General features: G+C 43.0%; 1 protein-coding gene across 7 annotated transcripts in view; it reads right to left on the bottom strand.

The window, feature by feature from the left end:
* Positions 1–26,451, bottom strand: part of SNUPN (snurportin 1) — a 47,961-nt gene extending 21,510 nt beyond the window's left edge. The window contains exons 1-5 of one of the 7 annotated variants that reach the window (XM_037131058.2): positions 26,370–26,451; positions 18,045–18,207; positions 15,459–15,606; positions 5,682–5,786; positions 5,058–5,154 (exon numbers count right to left, since the gene is read on the bottom strand). In XM_037131058.2, coding sequence (XP_036986953.2) covers positions 5,058–5,154; positions 5,682–5,786; positions 15,459–15,606; positions 18,045–18,202 — 508 coding nt within the window. In that variant the 5' untranslated portion in view covers positions 18,203–18,207; positions 26,370–26,451. The other 6 variants (XM_037131051.2, XM_037131056.2, XM_053656788.1 and 3 more) reach the window with 6 other exon arrangements.
* Positions 26,452–26,906: the final 455 nt, after the last annotated feature.

Genomic DNA, 26,906 nt, shown 5'->3' with positions numbered 1-26,906 from the left:
TAGCTGTTAGTCCCTGCCTTTTAGGAAGTTACAATCCAGTTAAGGAGATAAGATGATCACAGAGGAAAGAACCAAGAGATGAATTACATAACCCTGACTGGTGTGGCTTAGCTGGTTGAGTATCATCTCACAAAGCAAAGGGCTGCCAGTTTATCCCCTGTCAGGGCACAAGTGTGGGTTCTGGGTTCAGTCCCTGGCTGGGGAACACATGGGAAGCAACCAACGGGTGTTTCTCTCACACAGTGATGTTTCTCTTTCTCTCTCTTTCTTTCTTCCTCCCTAAAGAAATAAAGAAAGAAAGAAAGTAGTATTTTTTTAAAAAGAGAGAGATCACCCTGGCTTGTGTGGCTCAGTGGATTGAGCACTGGCCTGGGAATCGAATGGTCACCAGTTAGATTCTTAGTTCGAATCCCAGTCAGGGCTGGGTTACAGGTCAGCTGGGGGCACAGGAGAGGCAAACGATCAATGTTTCTCTCCCTCTCTTTCTCCCTGCCTTCCCCTTTCTCTAAAAGTAGATGGTAAAATCTTTTTTTTTATTTTTAAAGAGAGAGAGAGATGAACTATATAGCACAAACTGAGAACAGTGGGAATTCCATTAAAAAAGAGGGATTGGAGCAAGCAGGAAATGCTTCATTAAAGACATGTGATATGAAGAGTCTTCTGTGATAAGAGAATTAAAACAATAGTGCAGAGGGGAGGTGGGAGGCATTCCAGGCCAGATTACTGAAGTTGCATGAGCAAAGGCCCAGAGGTAGAATACATTGTGTACATGTAGGGAGTAAGGAGGCAAACCAGATGAACAGAGCTAATGATGGATATGGAAAGTAGGGAAAAGATACAAGGATGGGTGGACCAAAGCCAATGTGTGAGGGGCTCTAAAAGTCAACCGAGAAGTCTGAGCTCAGTATGGAGGATATGAGGAACCATAAAGGGAGCTGAGCGGGCAGGGAAGAGAGCAGGGTTCAGCCCAGGGTCCTTGCTGAACAACCATTAGCAAATTATTTAACCTCCATGATATAGTCCCCTCAGATAAGCTCTGGTGGGAGGGGAAAGCTTAGGTTAGGTTAGGATAACAATAAAGGAGAAAAGGGAATTTGGCAAAGAAGCCCCAGCAACAGCTTACTGTACATTACAGTCTGCCACGTCCACTGCCGCGTCCACTGTTGGATCCCTCTCTCCGTGACAAGGTCCTGAGAGGGGGTGTAAGACTTCAAGGAAGCAGTTTCCAACCTGGTGGATGTGGCATGGAAGGCCTTGCAATACCTATTGTGATTGTGCTTGCTTTGGGGATCATGACCCTTTTTGCTTTCATCATTATGAATACCCTGGCAGTGATTCAGATAGTGGGCCTGGACCTTTCCCGGCTCAATGAACAGAATAATAATATCATACTAGAACATCAGGGAATATAGGCACAAGGAAACAACCAGAACAATCTGAGAATTCAAGCTTAATCAATAACAGATCATTGGAAAAACACCCAAGATAAATTAGAATACTCTAGGAAATCAGATGATCTCACTACTTTCTTAGAGGGTATCGAAGTACAAAACATGTCTATAAAAGAACTCCTAGAGAAACTTAAAAGAAGTACCCTTGAAAGCCCCCTGCAACATAGGAATAGCCCCTCCTTTACCTTGAATAAGAATATATATCAACTAGACAGGCAAAGAAATAACAAAAGCTAGTTAGTTATTACAAACTAAACAGTCACTAGGGACTGTCACTAGAATTTATAGTACACAGAAAAACATTTTAAGCAAAAAAAAAGGTAGATAGCTAAGTTAGACATCACAAGGGCCTTATAATAAATCTCCTATTTTCTCTACTCAATTTAGCGTATCCTTATGCCCTATACCAAATCCTGAGAAACTTTAATATACAATAAGATATTTCTAATTGTCTGATTAATGGCTCTCCTAGTTAAAATAATCTTTAACTAAATCTATGGGAACTTTTGTACTTTTACTGATTACCTTTGTATTGATTTTTTCTGCTTAAATGATCATGTTATACTGCAAATATTAATCACTACCTGAAATGAAAATATAAAACCCTGCTTGTACTTGCAATAAATGGAACAGAGCTTCACTGTCCTTTGAGGCGTGTTGTCGTCTGTTACCCAGCGCTGACGCCTACCCTCACCTGTGGGACCCCTTGACCCGCTGCGGCTGGACCGCGGCAACAGTCAGCATTCTGAGGGACCTTTCCCCAACTGCAGCTATCAGCTTATAATGGTGGTTCATGGGAAAGGCATGTTGATTTTCATTCAGGGATATTTTGGCCCAGCAGGCTTCACTGGGCTGCGTCTATTCTGCAGCTGAGGAGGGCAGACATTGAAGAAGATGGCCTAAGTCCAGTGGAAGGACAGTGTCTATGCAATTTCAAAGGTATGCTTTCAAAGTTGGACTTTAAAACAACTGACAGAGCAACTTACACTATCTTTTACTGATTATAAGACATAATAATTATAAAGCTTAGAAAAAAAGAGTTCCGGCAAGATGGAGGTGTAAGTAGAAACAATTAACTTCCTCACACAACCAAAAGAAGGATAACAAACAATTTAAAAACAATAAACAGCCCTGGCTGGTATAGCTCAGTGGATTGAGTGCAGGTTGCGAACCAAGGGGTCACCAGTTCGATTCCCAGTCAGGGCACAGGCCTGTATTCCGGGCCAGGTCCCTGGTACAGGATGCACGAGAGGCAACCACACATCGATAATCCTGTCCCTCTCATTCTCCTTCTCCTCGCTTTTCTCTAAAAATGAATAAATAGAATCTTAAAAACAACAACAACAATAAACAACCAGAAGTGCAAGAAAATCGAACTGCATAAAACTCTGACAACCAAGGAGTTAAAGAAACATTCACCAAGACCAGTAGGAGGGCGGAGACAGCAGATGGGCAGCTGAGCAGAAAGGACGCATGGCAAGGTGGCCGACGGCATGGGTGAAGTGGGGCTGGCTGAACGGGAAACTAAAGCCTCAGAGCTAGCTGTAAACTGCTGCAGGGGTTGTGACAGAGGGAGAAACTCCCTATCTCACAGGAGAGTTCCTTGGAAAGGGGCTAGAGTGGAGCAAGTGAGCAGCATTGTTCCCTCTCTGACTCCTCTCCTACAGACAGTGGCACAACCCAGCAAAGAGGGTTGCCCCACCCTAGTGAATATCTAAGGCTCCAATCCCTTACAACATCACAGGTGTGACAAGCCAAAGATATGTGGCCCAAATGAAAGAAAAGATAAAAACTCCACAAGAAGAGCTAAGCATTGAGGAGAGAGACACCCTATCTGATGCAGAGTTCAAAGCACTGGTAATCACTGCCAGGATGGAGGTATAGGTAGAAGAAACCCTTTACTTCCTTGCACAACTAAAAGGAAGACTGCAATCAATCTAAAACCAATAAACAACCAAAAGCGCCAGAAAATCAAACTCCATGGAACTCCAACCACCAAAGAATTAAAGAAAAAATCAACCAGAACAACCAAACCAGTAAGGCGATGGACCATGTAAGCCAACTCAGAAAAACTGCTGCAAGGTGGCAGGCTATGTGCGCAGGGCTGACTGAAGGTGAAACTGAGACTCAAAGTCGACTGCGGACTACTGCAATTGCCGCGGTGGGAATAACCCCCAGTCTCACACGAGAATCCATTGGAAAGTGTGCTAGAGATGAGCAGGCCAGCTGCATTGTTCCCTCTCTGGCCCCTCCCCCACAGGCTGCGCCACAGCACAGCAAGGAGACTTGCCCTGCCCTGGTGAATACCTAAGGCCCCCCCCCCCCCTTACAACTTGACAGGTGCACAGAGACAAAGAACTAGGGCCCAAATGAAAGAACAGAGCAAAACTCCAGAAAGAGAACTAGGCAATGAGAAGATACCCAACCTATCTAATGGGGAATTTAAGGCCCTGGTAATCAAAATGCTCACAGAACTGAATGAGCTTGGTTGAAAAATGAAAGAACAAATGAGAAATACCCAAAAATGAAATAAAGCAAAATATTCAGGGAACCAACAATGACAGGAAGGAAACCAGGACTCAAAGCGATGATTTGGAACAAAAGAAAAAAACATCCAACCAGAAAAAAAGAAACATGAATTCAAAAAAGTGAAGAAAGTCTTACAAACCTCTGGGACAGCCTAAAATGTCCCAATATCTAAATTACAAGGGTGCCGGAAGGAGAACAACAGCAAGAAACTGAAAACTTATTTGAAAAAATAATAAAGGAAAACTTCCCCAATCTGCCAAAGGAAAAAGACTACCAGGAAGTCCAGGAAGCTCAGAGAGTCCCAAAGAGGAACACACCAAGGCACATCATCATTAAGTTACCCAAGATTTAAGATAAGGAGAGAATCTTAAAAGCAGCGAGAGGAAAGGAGACAGTTACCTACAAAGGAGTTCCCAGAAGGCTATCAGCTGATTTCTCAAAGGAAACCTTACAGGAAAGAAGGGGTTGGAAAGAAGTATTCGAAGTCATGAAAGGCAAGGACCTACATCTAAGATGACTCTATCCAGCAAAGCTTTCATTTAGATAGAAGGGCAGATAAAGTGCTTCTCAGAGAAGGTCCAGTTAAAGAAGTTCATCATCACTAAGCCCTTGTTATATGAAATGTTAAAGGGAGTTATCTAAGAAAAAGAAGATCAAAAACCACAAACAGTAAAATGACAACAAATTTGTAACTATCAACAACTGAATCTAAAAAACAAAAACAAAAACAAAAACTAAGCAAACAACTAGAAAAGGAAGAGAACCAAAAAAATGAACAACACACAGAGAGTTTTCAGTGGGGATGCAGAGGGGAAGAATGAGAGGGAAGGTACGGGGAATAAGAAGCATAAATGGTAGGTACAATGTAGACAGGGGGAGGTTAGGAATAGTACAGGACATGCAGAAGCCAAAGAACTTCTATGGACAATCCGCAGACATGAACTAAGGAGGGGATTGCTGGAGGAAGGGGGGTTACCAGGCAGAGGGGAGCAAAGGGGGAAAATTGGGACAGTTGTTCATAGCACAATTAATAAACTATATTTAAAAAAACTTTAAAAAAGAATTTTATGCAGGTACCTTTTGCTGTTGTTGAGTTTCGCCTGTTGCCCCCTGGCAGAAGCGAAGGAAACTTATTGACGCAGTAACCACTCTTGGTGTAGGCACTGGTAGAACCCTGTTTGGAAAGAAAGATACCATTCTCATTAGGTTTCTGGTCTCCTCACCCGCTTGCTTCCACACTCTGCAGGGGAGCTATTAGCCCAAAATGGCTCTCAAAAAATCTTCCTGAAGGAAAGTGTTTCAGTGCTCATGCCAGGCAGAGCTGCTGAGGCACATGAGGAATATGGAATGCAAAGAATCTCTCTTGTGCCCTGGTTCAATTAGCCCAACTAACCCCACAATTAGTTGGAGCATCACTCCATACACCAAGAGGTTGTGGGTTTGATCCCCAGTCAGGGCACATACCTAGAGGTTGCAGGTCTGATACCCGGTTGGGGGTTATATGGGAGGCAATTGATCAATGTTTCTCTCACATTGATGTTTCTCTCTCTCTCTCTCTCTCTCTCTCTGCCCCCCCTGTCCCTCTCCCTCTCTCTCTCTCTCAAATCAATAAATATATCCTTGGGTGAGGATTTAAAAAAAAAGGAATCCCTCTTGCTACAGACTGGGGAGGTGGCATAGAGAAAGGAGGCAGCTACTCACCCTGGAGGCCACAATAAGGGCTCTTTTTCCAACAGGGCACACGACCACAATCCACTCCTGCCCCAAATCTGAAGGGACGTCAATTAACCACTCAGAGAGCATCAACTGGCAATACAAAATATGGTGTTAAAAATTAACGGGAAAAAATCAACAAGAGTGTGCTGTTCCACTATTTACAGTAATAAAGAATCCACAGCCTACATCTACAATGAAAATACACGTTAATGAATGAGGGCAGAAAAGACTGACAGTGGAACTTCCACCCCACTTATTCTTAGCAGTCAGCTCATCTCCTGCTCAACTGATAGGATGGAGGCCACTCACTGTGAACTTGAAATTCTCACCTTCATTAACTGAATTCATACCCATTCTTACTACCTCACCCTCTGTATCCAGGTGATGGAACCCTCTTCCTTTTCTTTGTCCACCCACCTACCATTACCATAATTATGTTGTAAGGACTATACCTCAGAGATGAATAAGGTCCTTGACCTTGAAATGCTTTTAAACTAGATCCTTATTTCCCAAACTATAATGACGCAAATACTATATTAAAGGGTGTTAGGAAATCAGCCTCAAAAAGGGGGTGAGGGGAGGCTGTGGTGAAATGAATTTGAAAAGGTTAACTTCCACTCACCACTTATATTCCCTCCCATCTATATAAACTTAGGCCTATCAATTAACCCCACCGAATCTGTCATCTCCTTCCCCTTAGCCCACAAAATACTTAACCTCTATGCTTTAAAAAAACAAAAATGAAAACCTTTTATCACTTGTTGCATTTGTTAAGCTACTCCACTTTCTCCTTTTTTTCAAACTATTGCTGCTTCCCTCATGCCCGCTGCCACTCAATCTAGAACTGCTCCCCCACAAGCCCTGCTAAATGCCACAACTAACCTCCTTGCTATCAAGCATCTCTCCACACACCTCCTTATCCTCCTGTTTCCACTCCCCCTGTGATGCTACCAGGTACATCCTCCTCCTTGACACACGTCCCCCTGTCCCTGTGACACACTACTATTGTTTTTCCTCCAAATATTCCTCCGTACACTCCCCCAAACGCATAGATAATCTTCAGGAGGCTGTTTTAGGCCCCCCTTTGCTTTTTCTCTTAGATACTGCCCCCTTGTGGGTGGATTTTATCATCTACTATAGCTTCACTCTTCATTCTAAGAGGATGCCTCCCAATTGCTTTCTTTTTCACATCTAGATTTCCTTCCTGTCCCCTCCACACGTATATTTCAAGCTGGCCATTTGATACCTCTTTCTCTGTTTGTTCTCTCTCTAGCTTAGACTCAGCATATTCAAAACTAAATTCACTGCCTTCTGTTGCCCAAGTACTTCCCAACCCTGAAACACCATCCCTTTTCCTGCACTCCGTAGCCCTGTTAACTGTATCACCACGATCTCTGCTACTAAATCTTAAACCCCAGGCATAAAACACTCCCTTAAAGAAAAGTGGTAAATACATTAAAAGCATAAGCGACAAAAAATAAATTAGACTACACAAAATTTAAAACATCTGTGCTGCCAACAATACCATCAAGAAAGTGAGCTGCCCCAGCTGGTGTAGCTCAGTGGATTGAGCGTGGGCCTGCAAATCAAAAGATTACAGTTCGATTCCCAGTCAGGGCACATGCCTGGGTTGCAGGCCAGTCCCCAGCAGGGGATGCATGAGAGGCAACCATACATTGTATTTCTCTCCCTCTCTCCTTCTCTTCTCCTCTAAAGATAAATAAATAAAATCTTTAAAAAGAAAGAAAAAAAAAAAGAAAATAAGCCCTTGCTGGTGTAGCTCAGTGGATTGAGCGTGGGCTGTGAACCAAAGGGTTGCTCTTCGATTCCCAATCAGGACACACGCCTGGGTTGCAGGCCAGGTTCCCAGTAGGGGGCGTGTGACAGGCAACCACCCACTGATGTTTCTCTCCCTTTTTCTCCTTCCCTTCCCCTCTCTCTAAAAATAAATTTAGAATCTTTAAAAAAAAAACAAAACTGAAAAGAACCCAGTGATGTGACATTAAGACAGTGTCCCCTGTGCAGAAAGAAGTTCCCTCCGCAGAAGCTCATCTACTTGTGGCACTTCCAGTGACCAGGGGATGAAGGAACCCAGGAGTCACCTAATGGCAAGAGAAAATTTAGTTGATTCTTAAGTTTACTTGCACAGAAATAATAAAATTCTCTAAATTTTTCTTTTTGTTACATAAGCTATTGTGCTCAGGGGGAGGACAGAAGCTGGACAGCTGATCCGAGGCCTCCAGGACCAGGCTCTGGCGGGGGCCCACCCACTTCAGTTATTCTGGTGCCTGCAGATGTGATGCCCAGCCTGGCCAAAGGTGGGACGCCCACAGCCTCATCCCCTGTAGTACAACTCAGTCACTTCTGCAGGAAGTTCACTCGCTGAGACAAGGTTCAAGGTTCCCTTCCTTCCGCAAACCACACAGTTGAGAACTGATTTCAGAAGGACACACAATTCATTCCTGTAAAGGAAAAAGGAGCCAACGTCTGGTAGACAATATGGGTTTGGCTTGAACAAACAAGTGTTGAGTAAGTGAAGAGTGTTGCTGGTTTGAGGGATGGGGGAGAGTGTTGTCAGCCCGCCAGCCCCACCACCCCAAAACCTCGCCTATCACCAGAGTTGGCTACTGAGTGGCCAGGCATGTCCATTCACAGAAGTAGAAACCAAGGTGCTCTATCTGCATCTAGTGTTCAGCACATACCTTTTAACATATGTGTCAAGTTTGTTTCCCAGTGAGAAAGTGGAAGTCTGAATTCTGGGCCTTAGAGATACTGAGGGGTCTCCTTCCATCCAGGGCTGCTAGTAGGGCAGACCCAGCTTGTGTGAGCAGGTCTATTTTCTTAACACCTCAGCCACAAACCGCCTCTCAGAGGCTGGCAGATGGGACAGCTGTCACCTCTACGTCCAGTCTACTTCCTGTCGCTTTTCTGTTATCTTCAGGTTTTTATTTTTAATTTTTTATCCTCACCTGAAGACATTTTTTCCCATTGCTTTTAGAGAGAGAAGAAAGGAAATGGAGAGAGAGAAACAGTGATGGGAGAGAAATGCATCAATTAGCTGCCTCCTATATGCACCTGGACCAGGGACCTAACCTGTAATCCACGTATGTGCCCTGACAGGGAATCAAACTATGACCCCTTAGTTATGGGATGATGCTCCAACCAACTGAGCCACACCAGCCAGGGCTATTTTCAGGTTTTTAAAACTATATTTAACTTGTATCAAAAATAGGACTTTGACATAGCTGTCCTTAAGAAATTAATTCCACATAAGTGTTTGTGTGTTAAGGCCATAAGGCAGAAGTGAAAATCATGTCATAAAGCAGGTGTAATACGCCCCTGCCAGGACCTCTGGTCTGATGTGGCATCCCCTGCTGGGAATGTGCAGCTCGGGCTGTGGCGAAGGCCTGCGTAGGCAACTCCTCGCTGTGCGACTCAGCAGCCGTCAGCCACAGGGATGGCTGTTCTCCTCAGTAACGAAGGACAGTTGCTAGAGACAGGCCACTTTTAGCAGACTGAGAAATAGACCTCCAAGCGAGGACAGGCCCAGAGTGGGCCTCCGCCAGTCTTGAAATCCTTTACTTACACTCTGACCAAGAGCACACAACTTCCCATCATGTCAGGCCCCAGAATTTACTAAAAAAATAGGTGAAAGACGAAAAAGTATCTACAACTTGAACACCACAAGTGCTGTGGCATAATAAGAATGCTAAATTGGAACACCATCTAAACATGAAGTTAAATACACCATCAGGTGGACAAAGACCTGAACATGGCCTCTTAAAAGCAGGAGGAGCTTCCCCTGGCCAGATGTGGCTCAGTTCGTTGGAGCATCATTGCATAACCGAAGGGTTGCAGATTCGATTCCTAGTCAGGGCATATACCTAGGTTGTGGGTCCAATCCCAGGTCTGGGTGTGAAGGATTCCTGGTCCGAGCATGTATGGAAAGCAACCAATTGATGTTTTGCTCTCCTTCTCTCTCTAAAAAATAAAAAAGAAAGCAATGAAAAAAAATGTCCTTGGGCGAGGGAAAAAAATTGCAAAGTTCAATTTCAAGTATTCAAAAACTGGCAAAAGAAAAGCCACATGGTAAACATATATTTGATGTCTAAAACCCTAAGACGAGTGGTAAAGAGTGCACAGAAACAGGAGACTAAAGCCCCAGACCCAGAAGAAAGATGGATTCATACTTTAGCATCTGGCCCAGTGAGACTCATCATCACATTATTTCTGACCTGTTTCTCTTAGCAGTGTTTCCCTGCCGGGGCACATTTTCTATAGAGACTACATGAGAAAGAGGAAGGGAAGGAAAAAGGGAAGGAAGGGAAGGAAGAGAGAGAGAGAGAGAGGGAGGGAGGGAGGGAGGAAGGGAGGGAGGGGGAGAGAAAGGAAGGAAGGAAGGAAGGAAGGAAGGAAGGAAGGAAGGAAGGAAGGAAGAAGGAAAAAGAAAGAAAGAAAGAAAGAAAGAAAGAAAGAAAGAAAGAAAGAAAGAAAGAAAGAAAGAAAGAAAGAAAGAAAGAAAGAAAGAAAGAAAAGAACGAACAACCCACAGCATGGGAGGAAGGAAATACTTGTAAATCACTTATCTGATAAGAGACTTGTATCTAGAATAAAGAACTCTTATAACTCAATAAAAGACAAATAATGTAATATAAAAATGGGCAAAAGACCCTGGGTGGTGTGGCTTAGTGGATTGAGTGCCAGCCTGTGAACCAAATGGTGGCAGGTTTGAATCCTAATCAGGGCACATGCCTGGGCTGCAGGCTAGGCCCCCAGTAGAAGGCACAAAAGAGGCAACCACACATTGAAGTTTCTCTTCCTCTCTTTCCCCCTCCCTTCCCTTCGGTCTAAAAAAAATAAATGAATAAAATCTTTTAAAAAATAAAAATAAAAGTGGGCAAAGGATACACATTTTTCAAAAAAGATATAGAAGTAGCTAATAAGTACATGAATAGATGCTAACTATCTTTAGTTATTAGGGAAATGCAAATCAAAATCATGAGATACCATTTCACATCCACTAGGATGGCTATACTTAAAAGGACAGACAAAAGTATTGACATACACATGGAAAAATTGGAACTCTCATATACTACTGGTGAGAATATAAAATGGTACGATCATTTTTGGAAAACGCTCTGGCCGTCTTCAAAAGATTAAGCATGGTTCCCATCTGTCTGAGTAATTCTACTCCCAGGTATACACCCAAAAGAAATGAAAACATGATCACACAAAAACTTGTAAAGGAATGTTCATAGCAAGCCATAAGAGCCAAAAGGTGGAAACAACTCAAATGGCCATCAATTGATGGCTGAATAAACAAAGTGTGATTACAAAAAATTACACATGCTGTAACACAGATGAACTTTGAAAAACTTACGCTGGAGTTCTGGCCAAGATGGAGGCGTAGGTAGAAGTGCTTTGCTTCCTCAAACAACCAAAAGAAAGATAACAACCAATTTAAAAACAAAAAACAACCAGAAGTGCTAGAACATCAAACTGTATGGAATTCTGATAACCAAGGAGTTAAGGAAACCCTCATCCAGGTAAGAGGGGTAGAGATGGGTAGTGGGACAGAGAGGACACGCAACAAAACAGTGGACTATGCTAGTAAGGCATGGGCTGGCTGAGCGGGCTATTCCACATTTGCGTACAGGTAAGCCAGGAGGAATGAATGGGGAGTGAGATAGTCCCTGAAACCCAGAGTTTCAGTGCAGGAAACTAAAGACTCAAAACCTCTGGCTGTAAAAAAATCTGTGGGGGTTGCAGTGGTGGGAGGAACTCCAAACCTCAAGAGAGTTCGTTGGAGAGGCTCACGGGGTCCTAGAATGTACTTAAACCCACATACCTGTGAATCAGCACCTGAAAGGGCACAATCCACTTGTGGAAATCAAGGGAAGTCATAGAAAGTGGGATGAGAGCTGAGCAACTGGCATTGCTCCCCCTTTGATCCCTCTCCCACACAGAGTGCCACAAGGCATCAACATGGGTTGCCCTATTGGCGGAATACCCAAGGCTCTGCTCCTTATAACATATCAGGCATATGGAGACAAAGAAATATGTCCCAAATGAAAGAATAGATCAAAACTCCAGAAAAAGAACTAAGTGAGGAAGAGAGAATCAACCTATCACATACAGAGTTCAAAACACTGGTAATCGGGATGCTCACAGAAGTCACTGAGCTTGGTTGCAAAATGGAGAGAGGAAGGCTATCCAAAGCAAAATAAAGGAAAATATACAGGGAACCAACAGTGAAGGGAAGGAAACTGAGACTCAAATCAACAATTTACACCAGAAGGAAGAAATAAACATCCAACTGGAACAGAACGAAGAAACAAGAATTCATAATAATGAGCAGAGGCTTAGGAACCTCCAGTACAACTATAAAAGTTCCAACATCTGAATCATAAGGGTGCCAGAAAGAGAAGAGGAAGAGCAAGAATTGGAAAACTTATCTGAACAAATAATGAAGGAAAACTTCCCCAATCTGCCAAAGGAAACAGACTTCCAGGAAATCCAGGAAGCTCAGAGTCCCAAAGAAGTTGGACTCAAGGAAGCCTTGGCACATCAAAATTACATTACCCAAGATTAAAGATAAGGACAGAATCTTAAAAGCATCAAGAAGAAAGGAGACAGTTAACTACAAAGGAGTTCCCATAAGGCCATTAGCTGATTTCTCAAAAGAAACCTTACAGGAAAGAAGGGGTTGGAAAGAAGTATTTGAAGTCATGAAAGGCAAGGACTTACCTCCAAGATGACTCTATCCAGCAAAGCTATCATTTAGAATAGAAAGGCAGATATAGTGCTTCCCAGAGAAGCTCAAGTTAAAGGAGTTCATCATCACCAACCCCTTGTTATATGAAATGTTAAAGGGACTTATCTAAGAAAAAGATGATTAAAAATATGAACAATAAAATAGCCCTGGCTGGTGTAGCTCAGTGGATTGAGCACGGGCCTGCGAACCAAAAGATTGCGGTTCGATTCCCTGTCAGGGCACATGCCTGGGTTGCAGGCCAGTTCCCAGTAGGGGACTCACGAGAAGCAACCATACATTGACATTTCTCTCCCTCTCTACTTCCTTTCCCTTTTAAAGATAAATAAATAAAATAAAAAAAAATAGATATATAAACAGTAAAATGACAACTGACAACTATCAACAACTGAACCTAAAAAAAAAAAAACTAAACAAATGACTAGACTAGAAACAGAATCACAGAAATGGAGATCACATGGGGGGTTATCAGTGGGGACAGGGGAAGAACGGGGTGAAAGGTACAGGGAAAAAGAAGCATAAATGGTAGGTACAAAATAGACAGGGGGAGGTTAAGAATAGTATGGGAAATGTAGACGCTAAAGAACTTACATGTACGACCCATGGACATGAACTATGGAGGGGGTGCTGCAGAATGGGGGGCAGGGTGCAGGGAGGAAAGGGAGAAAGGGGAGAAAAAAATTGTAACTGAAATAGCATAATCAATAAAATGTACTTTAAGCAATTTAAAAAATATTTTATCTATCTATCTATCTATCTATCTATCTATCTATCTATCTATCTATCTATCTATCTATCTATCTTTAGAGAGGAAGGGAAGGAGGGAGGGAGAGAAACATCAATGTGTGTGGTTGCCTCTTGTGAGTCCCCTGCCCGGAACTGGCCTGCAACCCAGGCAGGTGCCCTGACTGAGAATCGAACCATTATTGTGTGGTTCGCAGGCCCGCGCTCAATCCACTGAGCTATACCAGCCAGGGCTTACTTTAAGCAATTTTTTAAAAGAAAAAGAAAAACTTATCTGAGTGAAAGAAGCCAGATACAAAAGGATACATCTCCTATGATTCCAATTACATAAAATGTACAGAATAGGTAAATCCGTAGAAACAGAAGGGAGATTAGTGATTGCCGGGAGCCGGGGGGGGGGGGGGGGGGGGGGGGGAGGAGGAATGGAGATGGACTGCTAATGGGTATGAGGTTTCTTCTGGGATGGTGAAAATGGTCTGGAATTAGCGGTGATGGCCGCACAGCCCTATGAATATACTAAAAAACACTGGATTGTACATCGGAAATGTGTGAATTTGTGGTAGGTGAATTATATCTCAATATGGCTGTTAAAAAAATAGTAGCAGCAACTAACACTCACAGGGTATTTATGTTACACTATCTCATTTAATCCTCCTAATAATCCTGAATCAAGCACCATTTTACAGATAAGAAACCCAAGAGACTTAGAGTGGTTAAGTCACTTGCTCAAGGTCAACAAAGAACCTAGCTTTGAGGTCAGTTCAGAGTTTAAATCTTTAATTGCTTTTCACAGTGCCTCTTCTACCCACTGCTAAATTCTGTCCACTCTTCCTGGCAACATTTTGACATTTCTTATACCCACGACCTCATTTCCCTCCCACCTTCTCTGCCCATCATCAGACCGTTTTAGAAAACCTAAGCTCCCTATTGCTCTCCAGACCCTTCTACACATTGACGTAGGTGTCATCACATGAAGTCCCAACTGTCCCTGGCTCAAAGTTCTCAGTGGTTCCCCACGACCTAAAACACAGGTGAAACTTCTGCATGTATTTCTACACTATCTTCCCTCCACCCTATGCTGTCCCATTCTCACTGCTCCCGAACACACCATACACTCCTCTCCCACCTCTGGGCTCCTATTCAGAATGTTCCTACTGCCTGGAATGCCCTGCACTTCTGCCTATGGATGTCCTACCCATGCTTCAAAGCTGGCCCCTTGTTTATTAACTTTCTCCTGATTTCACAATCCTGCTTTCTTGCCTGTTGGAAGTTAACCTCACTTTCTTACAGCAAAAACCATAACCAACACTTACTCTAGAAGTACAGGAATATTTCTGACCCATGTCTACCTCCTCCACAGCACAGCCTAGCTTAACACAGGCCTTCAACAATGCTTGCTGAACAGAACTACATTACGCTGTCATAGAGGATGTTCTCTGTGCTGTATTTGGAGCAGAGATGATGGATGGGAGGGTATGCACTCAGGAACCATATTCTAAAGGCAGAAGAGGATTCTCAGGTGACAAGACACTTAGGTTACCGAAAGAAGTATACAATAGCAGGGTAGACCCCTGCCCCTACTAGGTCGCTACCCTGCCTTCTGGATTACCTACACTGCCTAGAGCAATGGACAATCTCCCTGCCTGCTTCCCCCATGGCGCCAGAAGCCACACTAGTTTCCTCTCTTGAACCAACAGGGCACTTAGTTAAGTTTGTGACAGCGATCTGTTATTTCATGGTCTCAGCCCCACACAGGCCAACTGGATGGCCTGGGATGGCTGCTCAGGCTCCTTATATTCAAACGCAGCTCTACCTCCCATCTTCCACCATGTGAATGTGAAGATCCAAAGCTGACATCTTAGTCCACTGCTTGGAAAAGGCTAGGTGTGCTGTGCTGTGCTGTGCTGGGCTGGGCTGGGCTGGGCAGGTCCGATCCAGGACAGCTGGAATGACTACTAAAGAAGTGCATGGAATCCATTAGTCTATGAGAAGCGAGCCTGCGTTAATGGTTCCCAAACCCACTATTCAGTTTTCATCAGTGATCCCTGGTCAGCACATGGCACTGAAAACCATCTCTTCTCTTCATCTGTAAACTTTCTAAACATCAGCATTTTCTTTGCAGGTCTCATTCCTTTTTTCCGCCTCCTCTTCCTCCTATCTTTATAGCAACATTTATTTCAGTGGGGTTTGACTGCATGGTAAAGGGAGTGGGAATAGCTAGGCCTAATCTTCTCTGGAATACTCACTTGATTAGCATAGTGCTTTGGTAACTTCTTGGGAGTGTCAATGTCCATTTCTTCATCATCTTTCTTATCTTCTTCTTCCTCACTCTCTATCCCTGTCCAGTCATCTTCAGCCAGTCTTCTGGCGTGGTTCACATAATCCAACCGCTTTCTGGAAAAAGAAAAGGCATACATGCCCTGGCTGATGTGGTTCAGTGGACTGAGCACTGGCCTGTGAACCGAAGGTTTGCCAGTTCAATTCCCAGTCAGAACACATGCCTGGGATGTGGGCCAGGTCCCTGGCTGGGGGCGTGCGAGAAGCAACCAATATATGTTTCTCTAACACGTCATACTTCTCTCCCTCTCCTTCTTCCTCCCTTCCCCTCTCTAAATAAAAATTCTTTTTTTTAAAAGAAAAGTTATACAGACAGATCTATATGTCTTATAGAAAGACACCTTACAATGTGACACATTGATTAAATTCAAAGGCTCCAAATTCAGGAAAAATTGGGGGATTCTGATGGGAGTAAGAGATAACAGAATTTCCTCTGTAAAGCTAAACCAGTGACCGCCTCCTTGCAGGTCCTAAACAGGACACCCACTCTGAACACACACAGCCTTCCTCAGAGTTTCCTTCGAATGAGCAAAGTAAAATATTTAAAGAAACTTTCAAGGCTCACTAGCTGGAAAGACTGACCTCACTCCAACCTCCAACCCAGCTGACAGCTGACACTTGTCTGTCTGGCAGATATCTAGTCCAAAGGCTGCCAAGGACTGAAGAGAGGAATTACTAAGATGCAGTGAGGATGTTAAAACAAGGACAGCTTTGGGGACTTTTCACTTTATACAGTTTTCTGAGAAGAAGCCAGACCTTTCTCTAGCTCCTAACTTTAAAAAAAAAAACATTTAGTTTATAATTTAATGTCTTTTACTTATTTCTTTCCCTTCATTGTTATCTTCCTCTTTTTAAAATACTATATATTGGCCCTGACCAGTATGGCTCAGTTGGTTGAGCATCGTCCCACAAAGAAAAAGATCGCCAGTTTGATTCCCACTCAGAGCACATGTCTGGGTTGCAGGCACATGCAGAAGGCAATCAATGAATGTTTCTCTCTCACATCAATGTTTCTCTCCCCCTCTTTCTCTCTACCCTCCCCTCTCTCTAAATAAATAAATAAAACCTTTAAAAAGAACCCTACACATTGTAGAAAGTTTAGGAAAAGACAAGGAAGAAAAACAATTTAATTGTTCCAAAGTGATTTGTAGATACCACATAACTTCCTAACCTTGGTTTCTTCAATGCTAAGGCCAAGAGATCAAGCACTGAGGGAATGAGACCAGCTCAACTGGTTTCTTCTCACACACACATGTGTTCGTGCACACCAGAGAGCATATGCAAGCACAATGCTCTTTTGTTTCAACAATAAGGGAGAGCTGGTATACTTGTACATGTGCAAAAGGGTACGTTTCTGTGGTTATTTCCTAAGCACTGTCTTAAGCACTACAGAAGGAAACTACCCAGATGCTTGTTTGTAGGGGACTGCTTGGATTGAACTGTCCGTTCAATGGAATACCTGGCACTTTATGAACTGATACAAAACCTCTGCAAAATACCACTGTTAACTAAATGTGCAGAACAGTGTACCATACACTCTACTTCTGTTTAAAAAAAAAAAAGGTTGCCACACACTTGTTCATACAGCAGAGAATATCTTTGCAAGGATACGCAAGAAACTAATAATATGGGAGAGGAACTGGATGGCTGGGGACAGAATTAGGAGGAAGACTTTTCACCAATTATTTTGCAACAGGTAAAATATTCACTAAATGTATTCCTAGTTCGAAATTCAAAATATATAAATTATAATTTTCATTAAAAGGGGTGGTGGGGATGATCTGAGAATGTAATCTCCAAGTAGCCCAGAGGCCAGGGGAACTACTTCTGCTAAATACACCCAGTGATACTGTACTGGGCAAATACAGCTCTTAATAGCTGCTCTTGACTTTCAATTCCTTGTGGTTACCCAGAAGAGGCCCATGTTGCTCTGAGAATAGAAAGACAGGCCCTACATTCAGAGCAGACCAGCATTAAACATTTCTATCCTGTTCTCTTTCCCTGTGTGCTCATCTGGACACTGAGAATGACATGTATGGAAGACATGTCCTCAGGTTCCCTGTGGAATTATTTGTCTGGAACTCCCAAGAGCTCCACAGAAACATGTGGACTGCAGGCAGACAGGAAGACCACACCACTGCCAGGATTCAGAATGTGGGAGAAGCTACACAGGGACTGTGGGGAGTAGAAGTCTGGGTGTGACTTTCACAAGTCCATAAATTACAAAGCTCAGTCCTGCTGCCAGGGTAAAAAAAAGAAAAATTTTACCAAATAGCTGAACTTTACTTTTAAACTTCCTCATCTTTTCCTAAGCTCTGGGTGTAAAGGACACCTACCTCTGCCAGGATTTACTGCTCCCAACCTTGTGGACAAGATGATAAACTTACAAAGGGTCTACTTTGAAGGTGGTTCTACAGAAGCAAGCCTAGAACCTCCTGAACAGTTAATAATGCCCACCCTAGAAAAAAAAGCCAGGGAGTTAAAGCACCCCTTACAATTTCTGCAGTTCCAATAACCGGCGGCGTCGCTCACTCTGCTCCAAGGTACTGTACTTGGATTTGTACTGGGACAGGCGGGGGTGTGGGGCAGCTGTGCTATTCAGGTCTTGAGACACCGAAAAGCTACTAGCTAGGGCTTGACTCAGCTCTTCCATTTTCCCTACAAAGGAAAACATAAGAAAACGGTTCATTCATTTCATATTACCTCCTATGTACAGGTAGTTATAATGTGACATGATGGCTACATTCCTAAAAAACCTCACTTAATCCAAAATCCTAACTCTTTTCATGGGAAAATGAAAGTTAAAGGCTACAATGAGTTACAGCTGAGCAATTACATTATTTCTTGCAGATATTTCAATAATGCTCCTTCTGATAGTTCTGAGTGTATAAATTTAACCATTAGTCACTAAGCAAACTCACCTGTGACTGAAGCTAACTTTTGCTCATTGTCATCCATCACCATGTCATTAATTCCTTCTTACCATCATTGTTACCCAGTGATGTGATCAAGTACTTAATTTTTTTCCTTAATAGTTCTAACTAGTCATTACTTATTAACTAATATAACTTTCTGGTGCAAAGTTTACTCAATTGGTTGTTACTCTCTAATAAATTACAATTCATATTAAGAAGATTTAGCTCCAGGAAAAATACTGGTTCTGGGGTCCCTGGAAGAAGACAAAAGAAGCCAAAAACCCACACCTGGCAGTTACTTTCTCATTTTCTACTTTATTTGTTTGGGACGGGCAGAAGAAAGGTTTCAGGACTACCTGTGTAGGACTCACTTGAAAAATGGTAGCTAAAGAAACAAAAACAATGATAGAACGTGGAAGGCTTTCTACTGGCTAATACCATGTGCTACAGAAACGTGAAGGACGGGCCCTGGCCTGGCTGGTATGGTTCAGTTGGTTGGAGTGTCTTCCCATAAACCAGAAGGTTGAGGGTACAATTCCCAGTCAAGGCACATCCCTGGGGTGCAGGTTCAGTCCCAGGTAGGGGCGCAGATGAGAGGCAACTGATTGGTGTTTCTCTCTCTGTCTCTCTTCCTCCCTTCCCCTCTCTCTAAAATCAATAACCATGTCCTCCAGTGAGGATAAAAAAAAGTGAAGGACTGATGTACATTTGGGAGAACAAAGAGCAGAGGTCATATCAGAGAGTGACTACCCAGGTAGATCCTAAAGAATGAAAGTGAAGAGAAAGAGGTGAATTCACACTTCAATCACTCTCTTGTGATTAAAGGTATAAGGTGGCAAATTTAGCCTAACAGTTAAAGGTGTGCCTCAGAAGGTAAGAAAATAAAACATTTGAGAGAAGTCTGATTCACAAGCTGCACTGGCTTAGCCCTTCAGTTCTAGTGGGCATTACAGTGCTTAAAGCCCACCTCAGGCCAGGTCCCACTGCTTGGAGAACTGCCAACTAACAGGTCCATTCCAGAGCCTCTATAGTTAAAAATACAACTTCATGGGCCTCTACTTGGCAATGACTTACTTTCCATTGTGCATTGGAAATCAGATATTTTTTCTCAATTTTCATCACTGCATTTTTTTATTTGAAAGGAGCTCTTATTAAAAATTGTGGTTAATGGAACACTACTCAGCTGTACACCATTTGGGACAGCATGGATGGACCTGGAAAGCATTATGCTAAGTGGAATAAGCCAATCAGAGAAAGACAAATACCATATGATGAACAAAATAGAGACACTTATAGAGAGCAGGCTGACAGCTGAGGGATGGGGAGGTTCTGGTTGAGGGGGTGGATGGATTGAGCAAAAAAGAAGAAAAAAGAAAAAACTCAGACACTGACAACAGTGTCGTGGTTGCAAAGGAGTGGAGGAGGGTATGAGGGAGGGATAAATGGTGATGAAAGGAAACTTGTCCTGGGGTGGTGAAGACACAATACAGTGTACAGATGATGTACTGTGGAACTGTGCATCTGAAACCTGTGTAATTTTGTTAATAGTGTCACCCCAATGAAGTCAATAAAGAGGTAAAAAAAAGGGAAAGAGCTTAAAAAAAACAGTGGTTAGAAAGTCATGACATAAAACTTACCATTTTACCCTACCAAACCCAAACAAACAAAAATTACCATTTTAATCATCTTTAAGTATACAGTTCAGTAATATTAAGTACATTCACATTTTAGTGCGATCGATTTCCAGAACTCTTTTCATCTAGCAAAACATAACCCATTGAAATGAACATATTATCTCTGTTGATTTGAGGCTTAACACACTTGTAATGCAACCAGGGTGGTCATTTGTGGTTGAGGCTAGATGATGAGTAGCTGGAAACCATAACGGTGTGCTACTTTCTGTATTTTTCTCTACTTCTGTATAAGTCTGAACACTTCCATAATAAAAGCTGTGGATTCCTGCTGTACCCAGGACCACAAAAATCCTTAATTATAGCTTTTAATACTTGGAAGTATCCAATAGTACTATCGGATACTATTGGAAGTATCCATAGTACTCCCTGTACTATTCTTGGCTGGCTCCTGCTTTGTGAACCCATTCCTCTTCAAGGGTTCTCACCTGAACCGGGATGAGCCCATGCTCCAGATGCTTCTGCGTCCTACTAACTCCCAAATTTCCAACTCACCCATGCCCCTCCCCTGCGCTCCAGCGCCGCGCGCGACACCAGCGTCCCCCTACTCGTCCACCGAGGTCCCAGCCGCGCATCTCCAGCCCGGGTCGAGGCCCTCTGGGCATCTCTCACCGAGCTTCTGTCCACTCCAACTTCTGTCTCCGCCACTGCCTTTCCCTCGGGATGGGGCCGTAATGGCCTTGCGGGATTCCCCCTTACCCCGGCCCCACCGCCCGGACCAGAAGAGTGGAGGGCCTGGCTGGCTCCGCCTCTGAAGGGGAGACTTCGGGAGGCTAGGAGTGCAGCGCCGGCCGCAGCAAGTCAGAGCCGGCACCGAGGGGCAGATCGAGCTGGTGGGTCCCAGGCTCGAACCAGAGCTCACCCGGCGGAGGTGACAGTTCCAAGTGCCTAGTCGCCTTCGCCTGCCGTCGCCGCTGCCGCTGCTGCCGCCGCCAGGAGCCAGCCAATCAATTGCCTGGAAAAGACGGCCGCCTAGTCCCGGCCCACCCGCCCCGCCTAGAGGTTTCCGGCCCTTCTTCCGCCGCGCATTCTTTACAGTTTCGCCACTTCCGCCTCCGGGGGCTGAAGGTATCCTCGGCTCCTTGCTGCCGTTCGGGTGCAGTGTCTGGGCCTCCCTGCTTCCTTGTCCGGGAGCTCAAGCTCCTGGGCTCCTGGCGCCCACGGCCGGAGCCCCAACCTGGTCCCGGGCGTTCTGAGCCCTCCAGCTGTGGTCCTGCCCCAGAACTTCTCAGGTTGCAGGGCGCTCCTACAACCTGCTCCTCTAGGTGCCGGGTCCCTGACTATCTCTCCGCACCCCTCACACCCCCTCCCGGTTCGCCGATGCAACCCCGGAACCGGACCTGATTTCCTCTCGTGTTTGGTTTGGGAGGCTATTTCCTATCAGGTGTGGGGCTAGGCAAAGGCAGGGATGCTGATTCCTGCTTAAGTAGTGAGCATCCAGTACAAAGCTAGGGGAAGGCGCCCAAGATACAGGGCGAGCTAATCAAACTACAGGCGACCTCTACAGGAGAGGATTAATAAGAGGCGAAATACAAATAGGAATACCATTTATTGAATGCTTACATTTACCAAACACTGCCTCACATGCATTGTTTCACTTAATCTGCAAGAAACACAAGGAAGTAGAAACAAGCACAGAGAGGTTAAGTACCTTTACTAAATCACACCAACTTTTGAGCAAAATATTTGAATTTGCTGAATATCTCACCTAGAAATTGGATATTATTGTCCTACAGAAAGAAAATATACAAAGTTGGCACATTTTGAATCCAAGGTGTGGACAAAAAAAGGGGGTTTATGGAAAGTAACTTTTTCAGGGGTGATCTGATCATATATTGCTAACTGGGCAGGGCATGGTGGGTAGTCATACCTCAGGCCTATAAATTCTTTAGAGAAGTTATACTTCTGTCCCTTGTTCTGGAGCATCTAGGTTAACACACCTTTGAAATGGTAGAACTAATATGCCTTGAAAGGGATATTAACTCTCAAGAGAGGGCATAATCTTAACCATGCTATAATTTATCCCAGCCTTGCTTTCTCCAGTCTTCCTTACATCCCCTTCTTAATTTCAAATGCATAAAAGAAGATGCAAAACTGTTATTCTCAGCAGCATTTGAGAACTTGATCCCTGCATATGTGATCAGTTTGGCTCAGATAAACTCTTACATAAAATTGTCTACAGACGTGGCTGGTGTGGCTCAGTGGATTGAGTGCCCAGCCAGAACAGAAAGACTGCTGGCTTTGACTCCCGCCAGGTCACATGCCTGGGTTGTGGGCCAGGTCCCCAGTTGGGGGCACGTGAGAGGCAACCTATCGAGGTATCTATTATACATTTATGTTTCTCTCCCTTTCTTTCTCTTTCCCTTCTCTAAAATAATAAATAAGTAAAATCTTTAAAGAATGTGTCTGCCTTTAAAAAAAGAAAACAAAGAAGACAAAAAAGTGAAAGAGAAAACCAAAGAAAACCCCCAATAAATAAATAAATAAATAAGTGAAAAAATAAAATGTTGTGAGGACGTGCAGAAATTGGAACCATCGCACACTGTTGGTGGAAATATAAAATGGTGCAGCCACTATGGAAACAAATAGTGGTTCCTCAAAAACTGAACATAAAATTGCCATATGATCCAATAATGATCACTTATGAGTATACATTTGTGTATGAAAAAGGGATTCTATAATAAAACTGACAAGTCCAGTCATGGAATGTAACCTCACAGAGTAATCTGATCATCAATTCCTAATTGGACAGGTCAATGTCGGTAGTCACATTTTTTATCTCATCCTTGGGAGTGTTTGAGATCTTCTTCCCTGTAGTTGTCATGAGTTTGCCCAAATTAACTCTTGTAAAAATTCTCTACGGGTTTGAAGATTCCTTATGTCAACATAGTAAGTCCTCACTTAACTTACACAATAGGTTAAGAACAATGCGGGGATTAGGGACACTGAACCCCACCCTACCCCACTCCCCCTTCCTTTAAGCCTAATATAACTTTTTTTAAAATTTATTTTTTATTGATTATGCTGTTACAGTTGTTTTATTCCCCCCTTCATTCCCCTCCACCCTACCCCCCGGCCCCACCATTACCCCCCCTTTAGTTTATGACCATGTGTCTCAAGTTCTTTAGATTCTATATTTCCCATACTATTCTTGATCCCCCCCCATCTATTTTCTATCTACTGTCTATGCTACTTATTTTCTGTACCTTCTCCCCCCTTCTCCTCCTCCCACTCCCCTGTTGCTAACCCTCCTTGAGATCTTCATTTCTATGTTTCCACTCCTGATCTAGCTGTCCTTTTAGTTTGCTTTTGTTTTAGGTGCGAGAAGAAACACACCAAGGCACATCATCATTACATTAGCCAAGATTAAAATGAAGGAGAGAATCCTAGAAGCAGCAAGAGCTAAGGGGACAGTCACCTACAAAGGAGTCCCCATCAGACTGTCAACTGATTTCTCAAAAGAGACCTTACAGGCAAGAAGGGGCTGGAAAGAGGTATTCCAAGTCATGAAATCCAAAGACCTACAACCAAGATTGCTCTATCCAGCAAAACTTTCATTTAGAATGGAAGGACAGATAAAGTGCTTCTCAGATAAGATCAAATTCAAGGAGTTCATCATCACTAAGCCCTTATTATATGAAATGTTAAAGGGACTTATCTAAGAAAAAGAAGTTTAAAAAACATGAACAGTGAAAGGACAATAAGCCTAATATAACTTAAGTGAGCCCTCAAAATCCAAGGATTCCAAATAGAATCAAAAATATTTTTTCAATCCACAGCAGGTTGAATTCCGGATGTAAAATCCACGAATACAGATAGCTAACTGTATATTTATTGAAAAATATTTCCCCATATAAGTGGACTCCTTAGCAGCCAAATGGCACTACAATGTTACCAGCAATTGGACGTCTCAGTTCAGCAATGTTGGTACTGGAGTTCTGGCTAAGAAAGAATTCAGAGCCAAGACTCAAATACAAGCAAAAGTTTATTCAGAAAGTCACAGAGGCAGAAGTGAGGCCTGGAAGAAGTGAGCCAGCTGGGCTGCATGGGTTCAGGAAACAAGTTACAGGGGCAAAAGAAGGGCCCTTGGAACTTAGGAAAAAGAAAGGCAAAGAAAATGCACCAGGGGGAAGGAAAGAGTGAGAAAGGCAAGAGCCTGAGAGAGTTGAAAGAGGGAAAGATAGTGCCCCCCAACCCTCCCCGGGAAAGAATGGGGTGGGGAAAGGCACTTCTTGAGGGTTTTATCCACTTTCTAAGGTGGGGATCTTAGGAAATGTCTCAGGGAAGAATCTCAATGGAATACGTCATCTTTAGTTTGACCAAAACTGTGTCTCTGCGGTCAACTGACCCAGACCTGAGGCTTTGATCCTAATAATATTTGATGTGGGTCATAACCTCACTGTCCCTAGGGCTTAATGCTTAAGGGCAAGGGCTTGTGTGAGAGTCTTAAGAGACTACATATTTTGCCATATATGATGTATACTTTTTTGCTCAAATTTTTGAGGGAAAAACAAGGATGTGCATTATACTTGGGTATAATGGTTACATACCCTGGGTATAATAATGGGGTCTAATAATTTCATGTATAATGCACATAAAAACGTGGGTGCACATTATATATGGGAGTGCATTATACATGGCAAAATATGTATTTTCTAGCCCTCTAGTTCCTCCTCTAAGGGAGTCTACCACATTACTAGTGACATGCTAGGAAAGATATGGTCAGGGGAGAGTCCAAACCACATGACCAATGATATGGTCTAAACTGCATGACCAGTGATACCCTAGGAGAAGAAAGATAGCCCCAGGGGTGAAGTTCTTGTTTTCACAGTTCTGCCCATTGCAAGGTATGCAGGGCTTTCCTCACTGGTGACCTTCTACACCTGGTCTATCATGCTTGCTTTGCTCATGCCTCTCTTAACTGTCTACTACAGACCCTTGCAGTTCAAACCCATATGGTTCAAGGGTCAATTGCATAAGAAACTTAAGTTCACCATAGGTTAAGTGACATTAACAAGAGTTAAAAGTTTCTAGGCCATGTCGATGTCACAACAAAATGACAATGAATGACAGAAAGAAAACCTATGTACCCAAAAGAATTAAAAGCAGGGACTCAGATATTTGTATGTACATGTTCATAGCAGCATTATCTGAAATAGCTAAAAAGCAACAGCAATGTCCAGAGACAGATAAGTAAATTTGTTAAAATGTGGTATATACTGTTTAAAAACAAAATTCACCATCCCTGGTTGAGTAGCTTAGTCAGTTAGGGCATCATCCCAATGCCCCAAGCTTGTGGATTCAATTCCCAGTCAGGGCACATGTAAGAATCAACCAATGAATGCATTGGTTGATTGCAAGTCGTTTCTCTGTCTCTCTCTCCTTTTCTCTCTAAAATGTAAATAAAAATTGAAAAAAACATTATCTGAATAAATTTGGAAATCTCATTGGCTTTAATAAGTGATTAATGGATCGCAGCAACTGGGAGAGCACTGCAAGTGCGGTTGTACAAATGGAAGGTTTTTATCAACAGAAAGAGAGAGCCCTTCTTTTATTTCAAATTGTCTCAACCCATAATTTCATGGGCTCTTGTGGCATTCAGTTTTTCAGCCAATCTGGTCCTGTTTACTGTTGCCTTAGCAACCTCTTCCTACAGCCCCTCCCTACCTTCCAGTGATCTGATCAGACCTCTCTGCATCACTCTTACATCATATCCAGGTATTGGAACTGAATTGAATTGCAGACATTCAGCTGTGAATTGTAGGCAACTCATCTGACAGAATTGCTTGATATGTGACCCACCCCCACACATACATTTGGTGCTCAGAGTGTCAGAAGTGAAGTATTCTATAAGTAGCGTTGTGGTAGAGAAGTGCAAGAGATTTTTTCTTTAAGTAACCACCACAGTCAAGTTCATACAGAAGTAGAAGCATTGGGATGGGGAAAGGGGATGGAGGAGTGAGAACGGGAGTGAGTGTTTGTTTAATGGGGACAGAGCTTCAGTTGGGGAGGATGAAAAAGTTCTGGTGACTGATGGTACTGATGATGCACAAGAATGTAAATGTATATAATGCCACTTAAAAATGGTTAAGATGGTAAATTTCATGTTATGGGCATTTTACCTCAAAAAAAAAAAAGAGGAAAAGAAGAACTGATAAGTGCTTGAAGTACCTTTTTTATTGGTTACAATAAAAATTAAAGTAATCAATATTACCTTGAGGGTCCTTTCTTGTTTGATTTATGCTTACTCACTTTCCTGTTTTCATGAAATGGCACGGCTAATTTGTCTTCAAGAAGTTCCTTGGAGGGAAAAATAAGAAGAAAAGAAAAAAAATTAAAGAAGGGATGGAGACAAAAAAAAAGTTCCTTGGAAATATTCTGACTTCAAAAGCTTCTAGTTATAACCTGTAGAATGTATCATTCACCTCAGGCAGATGCTACTAGGTGTTAATTATGGGGAAACACGTTGGCCCACCTTCTATGACTTCAGAACCTTTCTTCTGTAAATTCTGTAATTTTACTATTATAGAACACCTTAATAACACCTTGGACTTCTGATTAAGTCCAAAGGCATCAAGGCAATTTGTCTTGCCTTCACTCTCAGACATGACTGTGTAACATCCTTAAAACTTTTCTTTGGGCAGTTTCCTTTTAAACAGAACTTAAGTAAAAAGAAAAGCAATATGACTTAAAGAAAATTACCGAGAAAATAATTGTTATGAGAGTTTAGCCAACTACAAGATTACAGCAT

This window comes from Artibeus jamaicensis, unplaced genomic scaffold, assembly GCF_021234435.1.
Source record: "Artibeus jamaicensis isolate MK-2021 breed Jamaican fruit bat unplaced genomic scaffold, CSHL_Jam_final scaffold_286, whole genome shotgun sequence".
In the NCBI taxonomy this organism is placed as follows: Eukaryota; Metazoa; Chordata; class Mammalia; order Chiroptera; family Phyllostomidae; genus Artibeus; species Artibeus jamaicensis.
The sequence above is the reverse complement of the archived record's forward strand: the minus strand, read 5'-3'. Positions and strand labels throughout refer to the sequence as shown.